The sequence below is a fragment of the Thalassophryne amazonica genome, chromosome 19 (genome assembly GCF_902500255.1).
Source record: "Thalassophryne amazonica chromosome 19, fThaAma1.1, whole genome shotgun sequence".
NCBI classification, from domain to species: domain Eukaryota; kingdom Metazoa; phylum Chordata; class Actinopteri; order Batrachoidiformes; family Batrachoididae; genus Thalassophryne; species Thalassophryne amazonica.
Genome location: NC_047121.1, coordinates 43566456 through 43582657, shown reverse-complemented (window position 1 = coordinate 43582657; position 16202 = coordinate 43566456). Strand labels below are relative to the sequence as shown.

Sequence of the window (16202 nt, the reverse complement as noted above, 5' to 3'; positions counted from 1 at the left end):
TCCCTTCTTCTCTTGGGTAATACTGGAGTGCCTACTGCTGGAGTGACTTTGTGTCATTATGGGGTATTGTGCGTAGAATTTTTAGGAAAAAAAATGAATTTCCACATTGGAATAATGCTGTAACATAGCAAAAATGTGGAAAAAGTTCATCACAATGACTACTTTCCAGATGCGCTGTATCCTGTCAAGAATCATAATGCCAATTTTGGTGTTTTTGTCAAATTTTGCATGATTTCTCTACTATCTGCCCACTACAAGGTCTATTAAATACACTTGACGGCCATTTTATTAAGTACACCTTGCTAGTACCCAGTTGGGCCCCCTTTTGCCTTCAGAACTGCCTTAATTCTTCTTAGCATAGATTCAATAAGGTAACAGAAATATTCCTCAGAGATGTTGGTCCATATTGACATGATGGCGTCGCACCATCGCCCATTCAACCAGTCCGCTCATTCTACTCTGACCTTTTGACATCAACAAGGCATTTTCGTTCACACAACTGCCACTTACTGGATATCTTCTCTTTTATGGACCATTCTGTGTAAACTCTACAGATGGTTGTGTGTTAAAATCTCAATAGTGCAGATTTCTGAAATACTCCTACTGGCACGCCTTGCCCCAACAACCATGCCATGTTCAAAGTCACTTAAACCCCCTTTCTTCCCCATTCTAATACTCGGTTTGAACTTCAGCAAGCCGTTTCCACAATTAGATGCCTAAATTCATTGAGTTATTGCCATGTGATTGGCTGATTAGCTATCTGTGTTAACAAGCAGTTGAACAGGTGTACCTAATAAAGTGGCGGGTGAGTGTAGGTAAGTCATTCATTACAAAATGATGACTTGAAAACAAAACTGTACACGTGTGTGATTTTGCATGGAAGACCAATCGCGTGGGCTCAAAGTGAAACCTGTGGCTGACTTTACAACACTGGCTTTAATGTTATCCTTCATCTTAACCACATGTTGCACATGTGACATGCACACGAAGTGTGACATTCCGTATCTTCACATGGCTTGGAGCAGAATGTCTACAGCAAACCAATAAGAGTTCCATTCCAGCCATTTTTCAACCATTTGGAAATGAAGATCACAAATTATTTTGTGTTTTATTTGACAGGAACAGTGTGGTTAAACAATGCTTGCCAACCATGATTGAAAGCTGTAAGACGGGGAAGGTAGCACTTTGTATAATTGCAGATAATTTGGTGTAAAGGGTTCAAACAAGCTCCATATTGCAGAATCTTTCATTATAATTCTGGCAAATGACGCCTGTCAAAGTCACGTGCTTGAGAAAGCCTTCTTATACAAACTCAATAAACCTTTGATCCTGCAGCTTGATCACTCCAGAATATGTTGAAAACCAGACAGTAGTATCTATGAGAGCAGAGGAAGAACATGTATCATCGATGTCCCATGTTCAGGAAGATTTGGGAAGGGACATGGAGTACCCTACACATCATTTATGGCTACTTGTGCATTTTGAAAACATGTGATTATTTGGGTGGATGCATTTCCTATGTGGCTGTGCTGAAATTGAGAAATTACAGTCAGAGCATCTCAAAGTTAGAAAGGCAAGGTGGAGGGCAAGGGAGGATAATCCTGGAGGATAGTGCTGATTGAGGGAGTACAGCATCATGACAGAAACAGCTGTAATTGTAGGAAAAGGTTTAAAACCTCTGATGATGTCTGTGAACCGAGTCTAAAAATACCAAGTGACCACAGGGGCATGGCCCCTTCTCAGTTAGCAACAGCATCTCATGCCTTTAATAGGTTCCATACCATAGTAAAACCTGCCATCTGGTGGATACATAACAGAACTGCATCACACACTGCCGAGTGTTCAGAAGCCTGAATGTATTTTCCAGTAGCTCCTTAAATAGTTTTATAGTGTGTTTAAAATGTGAAATACAAACGTATAAACTAATTGTCCAAAAATAAGGACTGAAATCAAAGCATCTCTGCCCTCTATAACAATAGCAAGCAGAACAAATCACATCCAGGAATGAAGAATAGTATAAAAGCTAAATATATGAACTCTTGAAGTGGCCATATTATACACCTTTTCAGCAAGTCAGTGTAGTTGACCGGGTGTGTCAAAAAACAGCCGCAAATACACTGAGGTAAAGTAACCGGAGCATACATCATTTTCAGGTCTCTCAATCTACAGTAGAAAAGAAGCCAGACTTTTGACATGAAGCAGAAAGTTCGACCACATTACACCCATTTTGGCATCCCTTCACTGGCTTCCTGTCCCAGTGAGATCAGATTTTAAGGTTCTGCTACTAGTCTATAAAATTGTTCACAGACTGGCACCTCCCTACCTAACTGACCTAAATAAACCTTACGTACCCACCCGGGCTCTGCACTCTTTCGTATGGCTAGCATTCTTGCATAGTATAGTTCTACACTTTTTACTCTTTTAATTCATTTTATTAGGAAACGGAGCGTGCCGCGGCCTCAACATTACCTAAATTCTGGGTCTTTTAGTGAAGCTTAAGGCTAGTGGCTGGCGATCACATTAGTATTTCCTGTTTTTCTTGTTGTTTAATGCTGACAAATTATACTGTATTTGTTGTTGTTCTGATGCGTGATTTAGTTTTTTTCTCTTTGTTTAAGGTGCAGCTCCATCCAGAGAAGGTTGTGGTATTTGTGCTGGAGACCCTCCTGTCCTGTTCACCGACAGCATTTCCTGTATATTCGTTTTGTGAATTGTTCTGTAATTTATGTCTGTAGCATGGCCCAAGCAGAGGGTCACCCCTTTGAGTCTGGTCTGCTTGAGGTTTCTTCCTCAGAGGGAGTTTTTGCTTACCACTGCTGCTCTGGGGGTTAGTAAGGTTAGACCTTACTTGTGTGAAGTGCCTTGAGGCAACTCTGTTGTGATTTGGCGCTATATAAATGAAAATAAATTGGAAAAATTTAAATTGAAGATAATGCTCACTACAGAACTGTGCAACAACAAATTAGTTTCCCAGTGACACCAAAATGAAATTTAAAAAAAGGTGAAATGTCTACTATTTTGTACAGTTGTACAGTTTGTTCATGGTTAGAAGTCAGAAATAAGTGCTGCTAATGTAGTCAAGCTAATAAATAATATGGCTAATGGCAGCAATTAGTCAGTTCAATGGGTTGCCGCGGTGCCACGTCACTTCCGGCGAAGTGGCCAATCCAAAGGCAAGAATTCGTACTCCGCGACTGGCCGCCCGATGAAAACAAGCTAGGGCTGCATTGATTGTCTACTGAAATCAAGCTGGAATTGTTTTATCTCTAGCTTGCTAGCTGATAGGTCTCACTGCCCAGAACAATGAGATTTATACACCAAGCTGACTTGAAATGAATCATTGTACATTAAATTGACGTTATTGACGAGTCTGACCCCTTTGAAAAGCAACCAAATTACATGTATTTGTACTGAGCTCCGCAATGTTTTCATCGACCAAAAATGGCCACCAGAGGGCGTTCAGTGTAAAGTCCACAGCAACCCCATATATTTACACAGCACCAAATCAAAACGTAAATCACCCCAAGGTGCTTCACAAATTAAAGTCTAACCTTACCAAGCTCCCTGAACAAGCATATGGGTAACAGTGGTAAGGAAACCCCCTCTGCCGTTTTTTGAAGAAGAAACCTCAAGCAGACCAGGTTCACAGGGGTGACACACTGCTTCGGCCAACAAAGAATTCACTAATTAGTCAGTTCAATGGGTTGCCGCGGTGCCACGTCACTTCCAGCGAAGTGGCCAATCCGAAGGCAAGAATTCGTACTCCGCGACTGGCCGCCCGATGAAAACAAGCTAGGGCTGCATTGATTGGCTATTGAAATCAAGCTGGAATTGTTTTATCTCTAGCTTGCTAGCTGATAGCTCTCACTGCCCAGAACAATGAGATTTATACACCAAGCTGACCTGAAATGAATCATTGTACATTAAATTGACGTTATTGACGAGTCTGACCCCTTTGAAAAGCAACCAAATTACATGTATTTGTATTGAGCTCGGCAATGTTTTCATCGGCCAAAAATGGCCACCAGAGGGCATTCAGTGTAAAGTCCGCAGCAACCCATATATTTACACAGCACCAAATCAAGACGTAAATCACCCCAAGGTGCTTCACAAATTAAAGTCTAACCTTACCAAGCCCCCTGAACAAGCATATGGGCAACAGTGGTAAGGAAAACCTCTCTGCCGTTTTTTGAAGAAGAAACCTCAAGCAGACCAGGTTCACAGGGGTGACACACTGCTTCGGCCAACAAAGAATTCACTAGTCAAGAAAAAAAAATTCTTGCATGGACTTTGAGAACTGATTCAGGGTAATTTTGGGGTGCTGAATCTGAATCTGATCTCAGATTTCACGTTTGGTGGTTGTTGTTTTTTTGTTTTGTTTTGTTTTGTTTTTTTTGCAATCTGCCTGTTCTATATTGATGGATTCTGCAAAAGTTGCTCATTCACTCACGAGTGTGACGCCACTATTCATGCACAAAAGCAGCTTCAAAAGCACAGTTTTTAAACCAGGTTTGCAAAATGTGAACAAGAGTTGTACATCGTTTATGGCGCCGAAGAGGTGTGGGAGACTGCAGCTTTTGTTTCAATGCTTGATACAATGCTTGACACCAGATTCGGATTCAGCGCCCCCAAATTACCCAAAATCCATTGGAAAAACTCCATGCAAGAAAAATCGTATTGACCAGTGTTATCAAACATGCAAAGCAAGAATAGAAAAAAAAAGTCTGATTATAGACCTTCAGCGGTTGTCCAAAAATCTTCCCGGATGGTGAAAATCTTTCGTATGCAAGTGTGACGGAGGCCAGCAGGAGTCGCTATGCATATTGTATGTCAATAGCCCTCACTTCCCCAACAGCTAAAGGATTTTCTGGACTCTTAGGCCAGAGCCTGGGTTTTGGCCGACTGGTCAGAACATCCGCCTCCCATGCCAGAGATTATGAGTTTGCAATCTGAGGGTAGCAAGTGGGAGGAGTTAATCACAACACAAAAATAAACAGAAATAACCTGGGCCTTCTGTTCACACTGTGTAGATTTCATTCATATTTGTGTCCGTGATATGAATAATTATAATAGTTGGCTACGGATGAAATGGTTCAATACCACAAGGAATCATGGGGGGCAGTGTCGCCGAAGTTCAACCTTGACATAACTAAAGCACAAATACATCAAGAAGACCATTCATAATGGCAGAATATTTGACAAGAGTTTTATTTATATAATCGTGTCATGAAGTATTTAATGGCCACACAGACCACCACTGTCCTCATCGCCACCTACGCTTTTGTCCCTTTTGCAGTACAACCTTTATAACTTCTTCGACTTCTTCCACCATCACCAGGGATAATGTTGTCAGAAACTCTTAAGATAGTCTGCAGTGCCCTCTAGTGGATATTATTCTGAACATCTGTGCCAACGGATGTATGTGAGCAGCGACAGAATTATGCACATAAATGGAGCATAATTGAGCCTTAATGTGACAACTTATGTCACAGAACTCCAAAGGAGCTGTTTCAAGCTAATGTTTGCTTATTGCAGGGTAGTTTCTACATGTCTTAGAATTTTGGGACTTTGAGGATGTATAATATGAACTCCCTACTATATTTAACTGTGTACTGTAGATAAAAATTACTTTACATCATAGGACCTCTTTAAATTACACCAGAAATAGAGGCGAGTGAAAATAAGGGAGGAGCTGAAGGGTCTTAATTTTAGTTATAAAGTTTCAGTCGACTTTGATGTTTGGTATCTTTAAACTGTAGCACTGTGGATGTGGACAACCTTTGGCCAGCATCCCTGTTGTTTACCTTACAGTGGGCAAAGATGTGCCCAGATTGTCCTGAAAGGTAAAAGTCAAGTCTCCATCAAATGCAAATGCGGAGATGAGTTGACTCCATCCTCAATACCATCTTTGTGAAGCCACACATGTGCCGCCACAAATCCGGTGTTCTTTTTATGGCTCTGCTGCGTCTATTTTCAGATGTTGTCATGTTTATACGAGGTCTCATAATCATTCCTGCATGCAAACTTTGCCTGAGCATAAAAGTGCGAAGGGTGCCGAAAAAGTGCAAATATAAGAGTAGCAAAACTGAAAAGAAGAAGGTGTCATTAGGTTAAATTTATTCCTTCTCCTCCTCAGTGAGCTTTGTCAATGCCTTTGTTTGTTTATTTTTTTGTGCATGACCATGATTATTTTCCAGTTCAGAAGAAACTTGAAATAAGTGATAATCATGTGTCTGGATAGTCAAGACATGGAGGCACCCTGATGTGACATGCCTGCTCTGGGCAGATCTGTCTGCTAATTACAGCCTTGCTCTAAGGAGGGAGGTACTTCCATGGTGGGGGCTTTTTTTTAATGTGCGGGGTAGATATGGTATAAATACCCACATTATTGTACTGGAAGGCGGCATATCTGCAGTTGTGCTCCGACCTTAAGGATTTACAGCAGCGCCAGGGGCTCACTGGTGCTGAAGCGATTGTTTTTTCCCCACCTTTGGTGCCGGTACGTGTTGCTCTCTGTGTCTTAATGTGTGTGTGAGAACAGGCTCGCAGCTGCCAGGATGATGCTGGGATGGTTCTGCAGGATCAGTGGTGCTCTGAGTGAAATCTAACATTTGAGTTTGCAGTGTTTTCTGTAACGTCATGCATTGAGTAGAAAATAAGACAGACAGACAAAGCTTGCTGAATTTTTTGTAACTGTTAACAACTTGTCTTGGTTTTCCCCTCCTCTGCAGGTGTACCCTTGGAACATGGACATACGAGTAACAAGCATCCTCTTGCTCATGGTAACTTTGACAGCAGCCCATGGGGAGAGGTATGTGGTGAAGAAGGTGGTGAAGGCCGCCCCCCAGTACCAGCCCTACTCTGTGAAGAGCCACGGTAAGAAACCGCAGCGTTTGCTCCGACTTTTCTCAGTTTACATCTCATTGGTGGTGTCTGAAATGTCTTCATTTAGCAAAAATTTCACTTACAAAACAACGTTTCGCAAACTTTCAGTTCAGTCGAGTCGCTCAGCCTGTAGCATCATCATCATCATCATCATAGCCAATAGGACAAGCCGGCAGCATGAGGGAGTCAGAACACCCTCAGCTAGCTGCACGTTGTCTTACAAACGAACATGATGTGCAACCATCGTGGGCTCTGATTGGCTACCACTGTGTTATGCATTGTATCCAATCAGATCTTGCATTCAGTGCGTAATTGTAGTGTTTATTTTCTGGGAGCTATAGGCTTTCATAGTTAGTGGAATTTCAATATTTTTTCCAAATATCAATTTATTTTTCATTGATTGCATGGCATTTTGAGTTTATGCGTGTGAAAGCTTTTAAATATATTTCTTTTCTTTCAAACTATCCCACTTTTTCATGTTTTTTCAAAATCTGGTAGATTTTTTATTATGTAATCATCAAATCTAGGAGGTCTCATTTGTTTTTATTGATTTTGTTTGATGTTACTTGTTTATTTGTTGTTTTGTTTTTGCTTTTTGTAGTTATTTGGTCAAACAGAAGAAGTTAATAGTCTTATGCTTTTATACACTGCTATTCAATCCGCTATACAGATTAAATAAATCCTGAAACACTTTTAAAAAATGTTTCTCCTTGTAAAGCAATACAAACATTTTTTCCAGCATAGAATTAACTAGAACTAGTAGTCTGGAACCGGAACCTAGTCTACATTTGTGCATTGTTCATTTAACTGCAGCGACAGCACATGTTCAAAGTAAAATAATGTTAAATCAGCTAAATTGTTGATTAACACTCATCGATTTGAATTAACTCTACGATAGAGTTGATTTTCCACTTTTCTAAATGAGATCATATGCACTCTTTAGTGTTAAACACTGAAACCTTACCGTGTATTAGTCTGATTAAGAAAACTAATTATGATGTAGCCTGAAATGCATTATAAAATATGACATCTTACTTTTGCAACAACATATACTGCTATTTCTAATTGTGAAAGTGGCTTTTAGTGGATTATTTTTACTTTGGGACTGACAATTACAGTGCAGTCACCCAGCAGTGTGGTTTGTTTGGGTGTGCCTGCAGAAGCAGAAACATCTGTTTGGCTTTATCCAAACTAAACTACTCTTATCCAAGCAGTGATCCTTTTATGCTCAAACACGTGTGACCACATTAAGGCGGAATTATTTTTTCCCAAGCTCTTTCTCATTCAAAACAAGTTACAACATTTTTTGGATATGCATTATAATCCATGTAATTTAATGATTTTTAGATATTTAAATATATATTAAATATAACTAAACACTTTTTTGGGGTATGTTAAATGAAGGTTAAATTTCCAAATTTACTGTGAAGAATTTGAAGGAGCAGCGATTTTTTTATAGTCACATCTAACATCTGGGACCAACAACTCCAATTAACAATTAAATATCACAATAAATAGCACAATTCTGTAAATGATTGTGAATTAATGTGTAGTGTAGTCATTTTATCTGAAGCAGTGAATAAAAGAGAAAAAAGATTTTTGCCAGTGTGCCTTTAAAATACTAAAATTAATTACTTAAATAAATAAATAAGCATGTTTCTCTTCATTCATGTTGTTTTTAGAACCTCTCAACATGCAGTGGTTCCCCCTTGAATTGTTATACAATGATTTAGTGATAAAATAGGGCATATATACTTTGCATATATATAGTCCCAACTTTATTAATAAATTTGTCATCCTTATTTCATCTAGATGCAATACAGATAACGGGCTTCATTATAATGTCATAAAATGGTCCAAGCTCAATTTTGAAAGCTTTCAGTAAAATGATGTATTTGATGCAGGAAGGTACAGTTTCCGTGTCCTTCTGATTTTACATCAGGAAGGTGATCAGATGTGAGTTTTGTGTCATATCCATATGCGGACTCATACTGGATGTGCTATAGCGTCACCTAGTGAATGGGAGCAACAAAAAGAACTTTTTAAATAAAATGAAAAAAAATGGATCCAGGATACATTTTTTTAAATTGCAGATTATTTCATTATTTGCTGCATTATACTATTATATAATGTTTACAGCTTTAATCCTATTCAACACAGTTTCTGATTGTTTTCACTTTGTTACTTTGTTTTAAATTTCACTTGTTGAGTTTTTGATGTACTGATGATGATTTCCACTTTTTCAGTGGTGTCAGTGGCAGGTGAACCTGGCCCTCCAGGTGAGCCTGGCCCTGAGGGTCCTGAGGGTCCTCCTGGCCCCCCAGGTGAGAGCGCTGTAGGTCCTCCTGGGCCCCAAGGGCCTCCTGGACCCCCTGGATCTCCCGGACGCTCCATCGCTGGAAAACCTGGAACCCCAGGTGGACCTGGAAAACCTGGAAGCCATGGTGCACCAGGTGAGAAGGGAGAACCTGGATCTTCTGGCCCTCAGGGACCTAGAGGAGCCCCTGGATCCCCTGGAAGCCCTGGCCCAGCTGGCCTCTCTGCTACTGGCAAACCTGGACCATCAGGTCTTCCTGGCGCAATGGGACCTAGAGGAGAGCCTGGTTTGAAGGGACATCCAGGTGTACCTGGAGCGCCAGGTCCTAAGGGTGATAGAGGTGTAGGTGTTCCTGGACCTCAGGGTGAGACAGGGCCGGAAGGAGCTATGGGCCCACCTGGAGCTGATGGCAAGCCAGGTGTTGGACAGCCAGGAAAAACAGGTGCATCTGGTGAGCCAGGAAAGGCAGGTGGCCCAGGTAGGGATGGTGCTCCTGGTCCCATGGGACCACAAGGACCCAAGGGACACACTGGCGCCCCTGGGGTGGGTCTTCCAGGTAAATCAGGTGAGAATGGTGCCCCAGGTCTGCCTGGCCCAGTTGGTCCTAAAGGTCATCAGGGACCTGCTGGAGCCACTGGTGCCCCTGGTGTCCCGGGATATGGCAAACCAGGTGCAAATGGAGAAAAGGGTGAGACGGGAGCCCCAGGTAGTCCAGGTGCCACAGGTGCAAAGGGTGAGCAAGGTCCAACAGGATACACTGGTGCTACTGGTGCAACTGGAGCCACTGGTCCAGCTGGACCTCAGGGTCCAAAAGGTTTCCCAGGTGAACCTGGGGCTGTTGGTCCTAAAGGCGATACAGGTGCAACTGGGCCACAGGGAACTAAAGGAAACAAGGGAGATCAGGGAGCACAGGGTTTCCAAGGAAAGCAGGGTTATCAAGGACCAGCTGGCCCCACTGGACCTAGGGGAGCCACTGGGTCTACAGGTGATAAAGGTGATGGTGGTCCCCCAGGTATCCCAGGTGCCCCAGGTGTTCCTGGCCCCGCAGGACCTAAAGGTCATCCCGGCCGTGCAGGTGAACCAGGTGCTTCTGGTGCTGATGGTGGTCCAGGTCCCAGAGGACCTGCTGGGCCTCAAGGTCCTGCTGGTGCCACTGGCCCAAAAGGTCACCCAGGTCAGCCTGGTGCTCCTGGCCCTGCTGGTTTGGCTGCTAAGGGTGTTCCTGGACCTCAGGGTCCTCCTGGTGTGCCTGGTGAGCCTGGTGATGATGGAGCTGAAGGCCCAGCTGGCCCCCCTGGCCCCCCTGGTCCTCCTGGTGAGGTTGTGTTTGAGAAGGGCATGGGAATGAGTGAGATTATGGTAAAATCTCCCATGTCTGCTTTCACAGCGTCTCTGACCACCCCCTACCCTCCTGCTGGCAGTCCAATTAAGTTTGACCACATAGTGTACAATGCTGAGAATCACTATGACCCTGAGACTGGTCAGTTCACTTGCCAGGTGCCTGGAGTTTACTATTTCTCATACAGTATCCATGTGAATGGAGCTCACGCCCTGGTGGCTCTATACAAGAATGGTCAGCCTGTTATGTTCACTTATGATGAGTACAACAAGGGCTTCCTGGACCAGATGTCAGGTAGCGCTGTCCTCTTGCTTGATGAGCATGATACAGTCTATGTACAGATCCCAGACGATGAGGCCAATGGCGTCTTTGCTGCAGAGAATGTCCACTGCTCTTTCTCTGGTTTCCTCATTGCTTCAACGTGATAGGTTCAACGTTCCCAAAAGCCAGCCAACAAAATTTGCAACTTATTTCTCAAACTAAAGTAAACTCCTTGTTCATTTTTTCCTCACACAAACAGACAGGTAGTTGACTCTCTTTTTGAGGAATAAAGGCATCTCAACTTGAAATAAATGCAAGAAATGGGTGCTTATACGAAGGAAAACTAATTTATGAAAATAGGAGATCAGGGATGGGGAAAGCAATCCACAAAATTGCCAGTGAGCTTTTGCAATGGAGACAGCATGTGAAATCAAGGTGTTATAACTGTGTTGTGTTGTGTCCTGACCTTTTCATTTTCACTCTGTTCCTTTTATACTGACTTCAACTGGTGACTTACTTCTAATGTTGTCTGTTTTTTGTTTATTTTTGTACAACCTTGTTTTTGTGACCAATTATCTTATTAAAAATAGAAAAATACTTTTCTGTGCAACATGTTGTAACTGTTGTCTTTGAATATGACTTGAATCTTGTGAAATAGTAATGGTCAAATTGACCATTATAATGATACAAGTCAACAAAATACTGTCAGACAAAAACTGTTTGCCATCAACATTGTTATAACCCTGAACATGCAATATGCTGTGGAATACATGATGACCAAAATAAAATCTGTTGTAAAAGTGATGTGTCTCAGAGTAACTTTGGAAACACTAAATATAGCTGTGGTCAGAGGTATACATAGATTCATCATGGGCATGAGTGTCATGGTAATTTTGTGCTTTTAATGATGTCCTTGAACATTTTTGAAATGTCTTTTGCCAGGGAGGAATGATTGTACAGCATCTATCGTGAATGACTTTAAAAAATAAGAATTGGGTGCACAAGTCTTCTCTCATCCACAAGGGTCACAATTATACATAGCGTCTCAAATATATACATACATTCACTTAAATATTTTAATAACTGGTGCAGAAAATTCTACAATGTCTTTTAAAGTGATGAGCTCAAGGTGTATTAACTCCTCATTAGTGATCATGATTGGCTACAACTGGTAGTTTCTCTTTGCCCGCATAAAAAGAATGTGTTTGGCACCACTCATTCGATTGACCAGTACAATGGGAAAGTCCAAAGAACTCAGCCTGAGGGAGGGCTCAGAAGGAGAATTATAGATTTAAGTTGGGAAAGTGTCTTGGAGACATTTCAGTTCAAACAACTGTACCTAAGTACAAATTAGATGCACGTGTCACCACGTTGCCAAGGTCTGGAAGAAGACCCAAACTGTCACCCTCAAATGATGGGAAACTGGTTAGGATGTTCAGGAACAGAATGAAATTTGCCGCTGCCCACATGGACAAGCCAAATGCCTTTTGGAGAAGGTTTTACGGTCAGACAAGACAAACACTGAGCTATTTGACCATAATGACAAGAGGTATGTATGTTTGGAGGAGTAAAGGTGAGACTTTTAAACCTAAGAACACTGTATCTGTCAAGCATGGTGGTGGCAGCATCATGGGGTGGTTTTGCTGCCAGTGGTATTGGTGCATTGCACAAAGTGGATGGAATAATGAAGGAGGAGGACTAACTCAAAATTCTTCAACATCACCAAAAAAAAAATCAACAGCTAGACTGTTGAAACTTTGCCACAACTGGGTGTTCCAACAGGACAATGGTCCCACACACACATCAAAACTGGTTCTGGGTTGGATAAAAGAATCTGGAATGGCCTTCCCAAAGCCTCACCCTCAATCCTACTGAAAATTTGTGGGTTACCAATTTCAAGAACCTTAGCATTTCTGCCCAGAAAAGTGGTCAAATATCCAGCCAGAATTACTAGGGGAGCTACGACCATTACCTTTGCACCCCCCCCCCCCCCCAGGATTAAACCAAACCAACTTTTTTAGGTTCCTTGGATGACCCCAAAACACAATCAGGATGTTCCCAAAGATAAAAACTGGCCTCAAGCCAGTTATCCAAGATGGCCACCAAAATAGGGTTGTTCACTAAAACACCTTTAAACAACATATAAACAACTTAAATATCACAGAGATTTAATGAGAAGGGTCTATTGGTGGCCATTTTGGACGCCATTTTGAATCTTAAACCCTTGAATGAATTTAGTTTAGGCACAAATGAGTTTGCTCTGACCTGCAATGGGCTTCCCATTGAATCTCTGTGATATTTAAGTTGTTTATATGTTGTTTAAAGGTGTTTTAGTGAAAAACCCTATTTGGGTGGCCATCTTGGACACCATCTTGGATAACTGGTTTGAGGCCAGTTTTTATTTTTGGGAACATCCTGATTGTGTTTTGGGGTCATCTAAGGAACCTAAAAAAGTTGATCTGGTTTAGTCCTGGGGGGGTGCAAAGGTAGTGGTCATAGCTTCCCTAGTAAACTATGTCAGAAACATCTTGATGAAGTATCTGGTCGAGGTACAGCTTGCGAAGGACATTTAACCAAATACTAGTCGGGGTGTATGTATATATAATTTGACCCTGTGTGGACTAAAGTAGATCCAAAATAAATTCAAACTTGTGCACCCAATTCTTGTTTTTTTAAGTTGTTAATAATGTATACTGTACAATTATTCCACCCTGACAAAAGAACCATTGAAGAACATCATTAAAGGCCCAAAACTGCTATGACATTCATGCCCATGATGACTGTATATGAACGCTTGACCACAGCTGTAATAACATACTGTACTGCGCAAAAATCTTAAGCTTATTGTTTTCCTTCATTTGTGTCTGATTTGTTTTCTCATCAGTAAAGTAAGTCCCTTTGGCTGCTCCCTTGTTTGCATTCGAGGTCGCCACAGTAAATCCGATGTGGATTTGCATGTTGAATTGGCACAAGTCTTACGCTGGATGGTCTTCCTGACACAATTTCACATTACATGGAGAAATGTGGCAGGGGTGGAGGTTGAACCGAGAACTTTCCACACTGAAACCAAGTCCACTAACCACTTGGCTACCATCTCAACTCCATCAGCATATCAGCAAAAGACAAAAATTTTAAATTTCCAAATGTTATTTTAAAAAAATCTGCTATAGATCATTCTGTCTATTAAATCAAAATGAAGAGTGCATTATGAATGAAACTGATATTTTCACTTCATAAAAACTTGATTACGTCATAGGTTTGGAAACCAGCAGTGGTGGGCACAGCTAACCTAAAAGGTATCTTTGATAATCACTAATCCGTTAAGTGAATAGATACTGATGATAATACTAAAGCTAATAAACTGCTAAAACATTGAACTGAAGCTACTACTAACTTCTAATTTTTAGTATATGAAGTTACCAAAACAGAGCTAAACAGCTGAAATTGAAATATGCTGTTCAGCAAAGCGCAAACATGGAGGTGTCCAAACTAAGCATGCCAAAATCAGATTATGACCAATTAATTGAAACAATGAAATTAAACAGGAGTTTTCAGTTATCATACAGTTTATTCACAGTACTGAAATTATTCATTTTAAAAATAAATAAATAAATAAAAATACATCTGGAAAATAGTTTTAATCATTGAATTAATGCATTTACTCTGGGTTGACCTCCTGTTCCTCTCTTTCCTTGAGGTGATACCTGTCTTTGTGCGATGTACATTTTTAAAGATTACAAACATTTTGACCATGAATCCTTACTTTAAAAAAATGTTAATTCAATTGAACAGAATTTCAGTTACCTGAAAAGCTAATCTACTGAAAAAATACCCTTCAAGCCAGTTCCATTGAATACATAATAAAGTAATTGTTGGTTTAATGTTATTGTAAACCAGGGGACAGTATCCCCCCCCCCCGGCACCAAAAACATCCATTTTAAAGGTTAAAAAAAACAAACAAACAAGAAACCCTCTACATTTATGCTTTAATTATCACAAATTACTCAATATTTAGAAGTTTTTCTTTATTTTATAGTACTGTATACATATATGACATAAATGCTGTCATTATTATACATTTATATTTGTTCAACTATTGGCATGGTTCACGGTTCTATTTCATTCATGACACATCATTTCGGATTATTACTTACAGTCTTATCTCATATACTTTGCGTAGTAATTGAAAAAAGAGTTGAACCAACTTAAATGAATTGTTTCAGTTGGTAACATCTAAATGAACTAAGTGGTTTGAGCACAAGTTTGTAAGTTAGAGTTGATCTAACTTAACTTCTCTTAGTGTGTTTTTCCCCCTTTCGTGGTAGACATGCATTGTGCTTTACTTGGACATCTACACTCCAGTGGCTTTATTTCCTGTTCACAGACATCCAGCCTCTTGTACCTCACTGTTGGAATCATCGATGGAGTCTGTCGATAAGTTTTTCATTCTTAACTCGTCGATGTACGTGCACTGTAACTCTGAAATGGCTGATAATTTAAGCGGTGTGATATGAATATATAAAACATACATAAACCCCACAAGCAGTGCTCAATTTGTTTATTGAAAGGTAAGATATATAGCATTCCATTGTTTACTAGCTATTGCTAACTAACAAGACTGTTCTTTGCTATCTTGAATGTTACTTTTTAATAAAGTCATGATTTGTGCATCTTTTCAGATGATTACGGAGCTCTCACAGCCAGGACTTCGGTGTGCTGCTCCTCAGCGGGACACTGTTCTCCCCACCGGACACACCGGTCTCGCCCGTACGATGTAGCTCCAAAGTGATGCCCCTGCATCAACCCCGGGGCTGTCAGAGCTTTCAAGTCCTCCCCAGTGTCTTCCACACAGTAACACTTGACAACCAGAGTAAAAAGTGCACATCACTAGTTTGTGATGTGCAGCAATTCAATCATCTTTGTTTTGGTTAATGTGTGGGAATAGATATCATTACAGCCAAATATGTGCATTTTGGTTTAAGTAATGATAATGTGAGTGGAAGACAGTAAAAGTTAGTGTATAGTTGCATGATGAGTGTTTTGGTTGGCTGAAATCACAAGGATATAAGCATTTGGCAGCACAGTGGCTTAATGGTTAGCACATATGCCTCACAGCAAGAAGGTTGTGGGATCCCTTCCCGCCCTTTCTGTATGGAGTTTGCATGTTCTCCCCGTGTCTGTGTGGGTTTCCTTCCACAATCAAAAACAAGCGTATTTAGTGTCTGCTCTTTTCTCTGCCCCAGACAAAGGCAGCTTGTCTACATCTGGAGTTGGTCCCCGGGCGCTGGACTGTAGCTGCCCACTGCTCCTATAGTGGTTGGATTATGTCTAGCTTCCCAGAATCACAGTGTATGTAAACAATGGCTAGCAAGGACGTGGATGGCGTTGATCCAGCGAGTT

General features: G+C 41.1%; 1 protein-coding gene across 1 annotated transcript; it reads left to right on the top strand.

Moving 5' to 3' along the window:
* Window positions 1–6341: 6341 nt before the first annotated feature.
* Window positions 6342–11606, top strand: col10a1a (collagen, type X, alpha 1a). Its single transcript, XM_034159420.1, has 3 exons — window positions 6342–6499; window positions 6732–6876; window positions 9132–11606. Exons 2-3 carry the CDS (start codon window positions 6747–6749, stop codon window positions 10964–10966), a joined length of 1965 nt encoding a protein of 654 aa, XP_034015311.1. The 5' UTR covers window positions 6342–6499; window positions 6732–6746; the 3' UTR covers window positions 10967–11606.
* Window positions 11607–16202: the final 4596 nt, after the last annotated feature.

Bases quoted from the DNA above. Each gene is read 5' to 3' on its own strand.
- col10a1a (XM_034159420.1), top strand. From the start codon at position 6,747: ATGGACATACGAGTAACAAGCATCCTCTTGCTCATGGTAACTTTGACA. The intron at 6,877-9,131 runs GTAAGAAACCGC...CCACTTTTTCAG, and splicing joins CTACTCTGTGAAGAGCCACG to TGGTGTCAGTGGCAGGTGAA.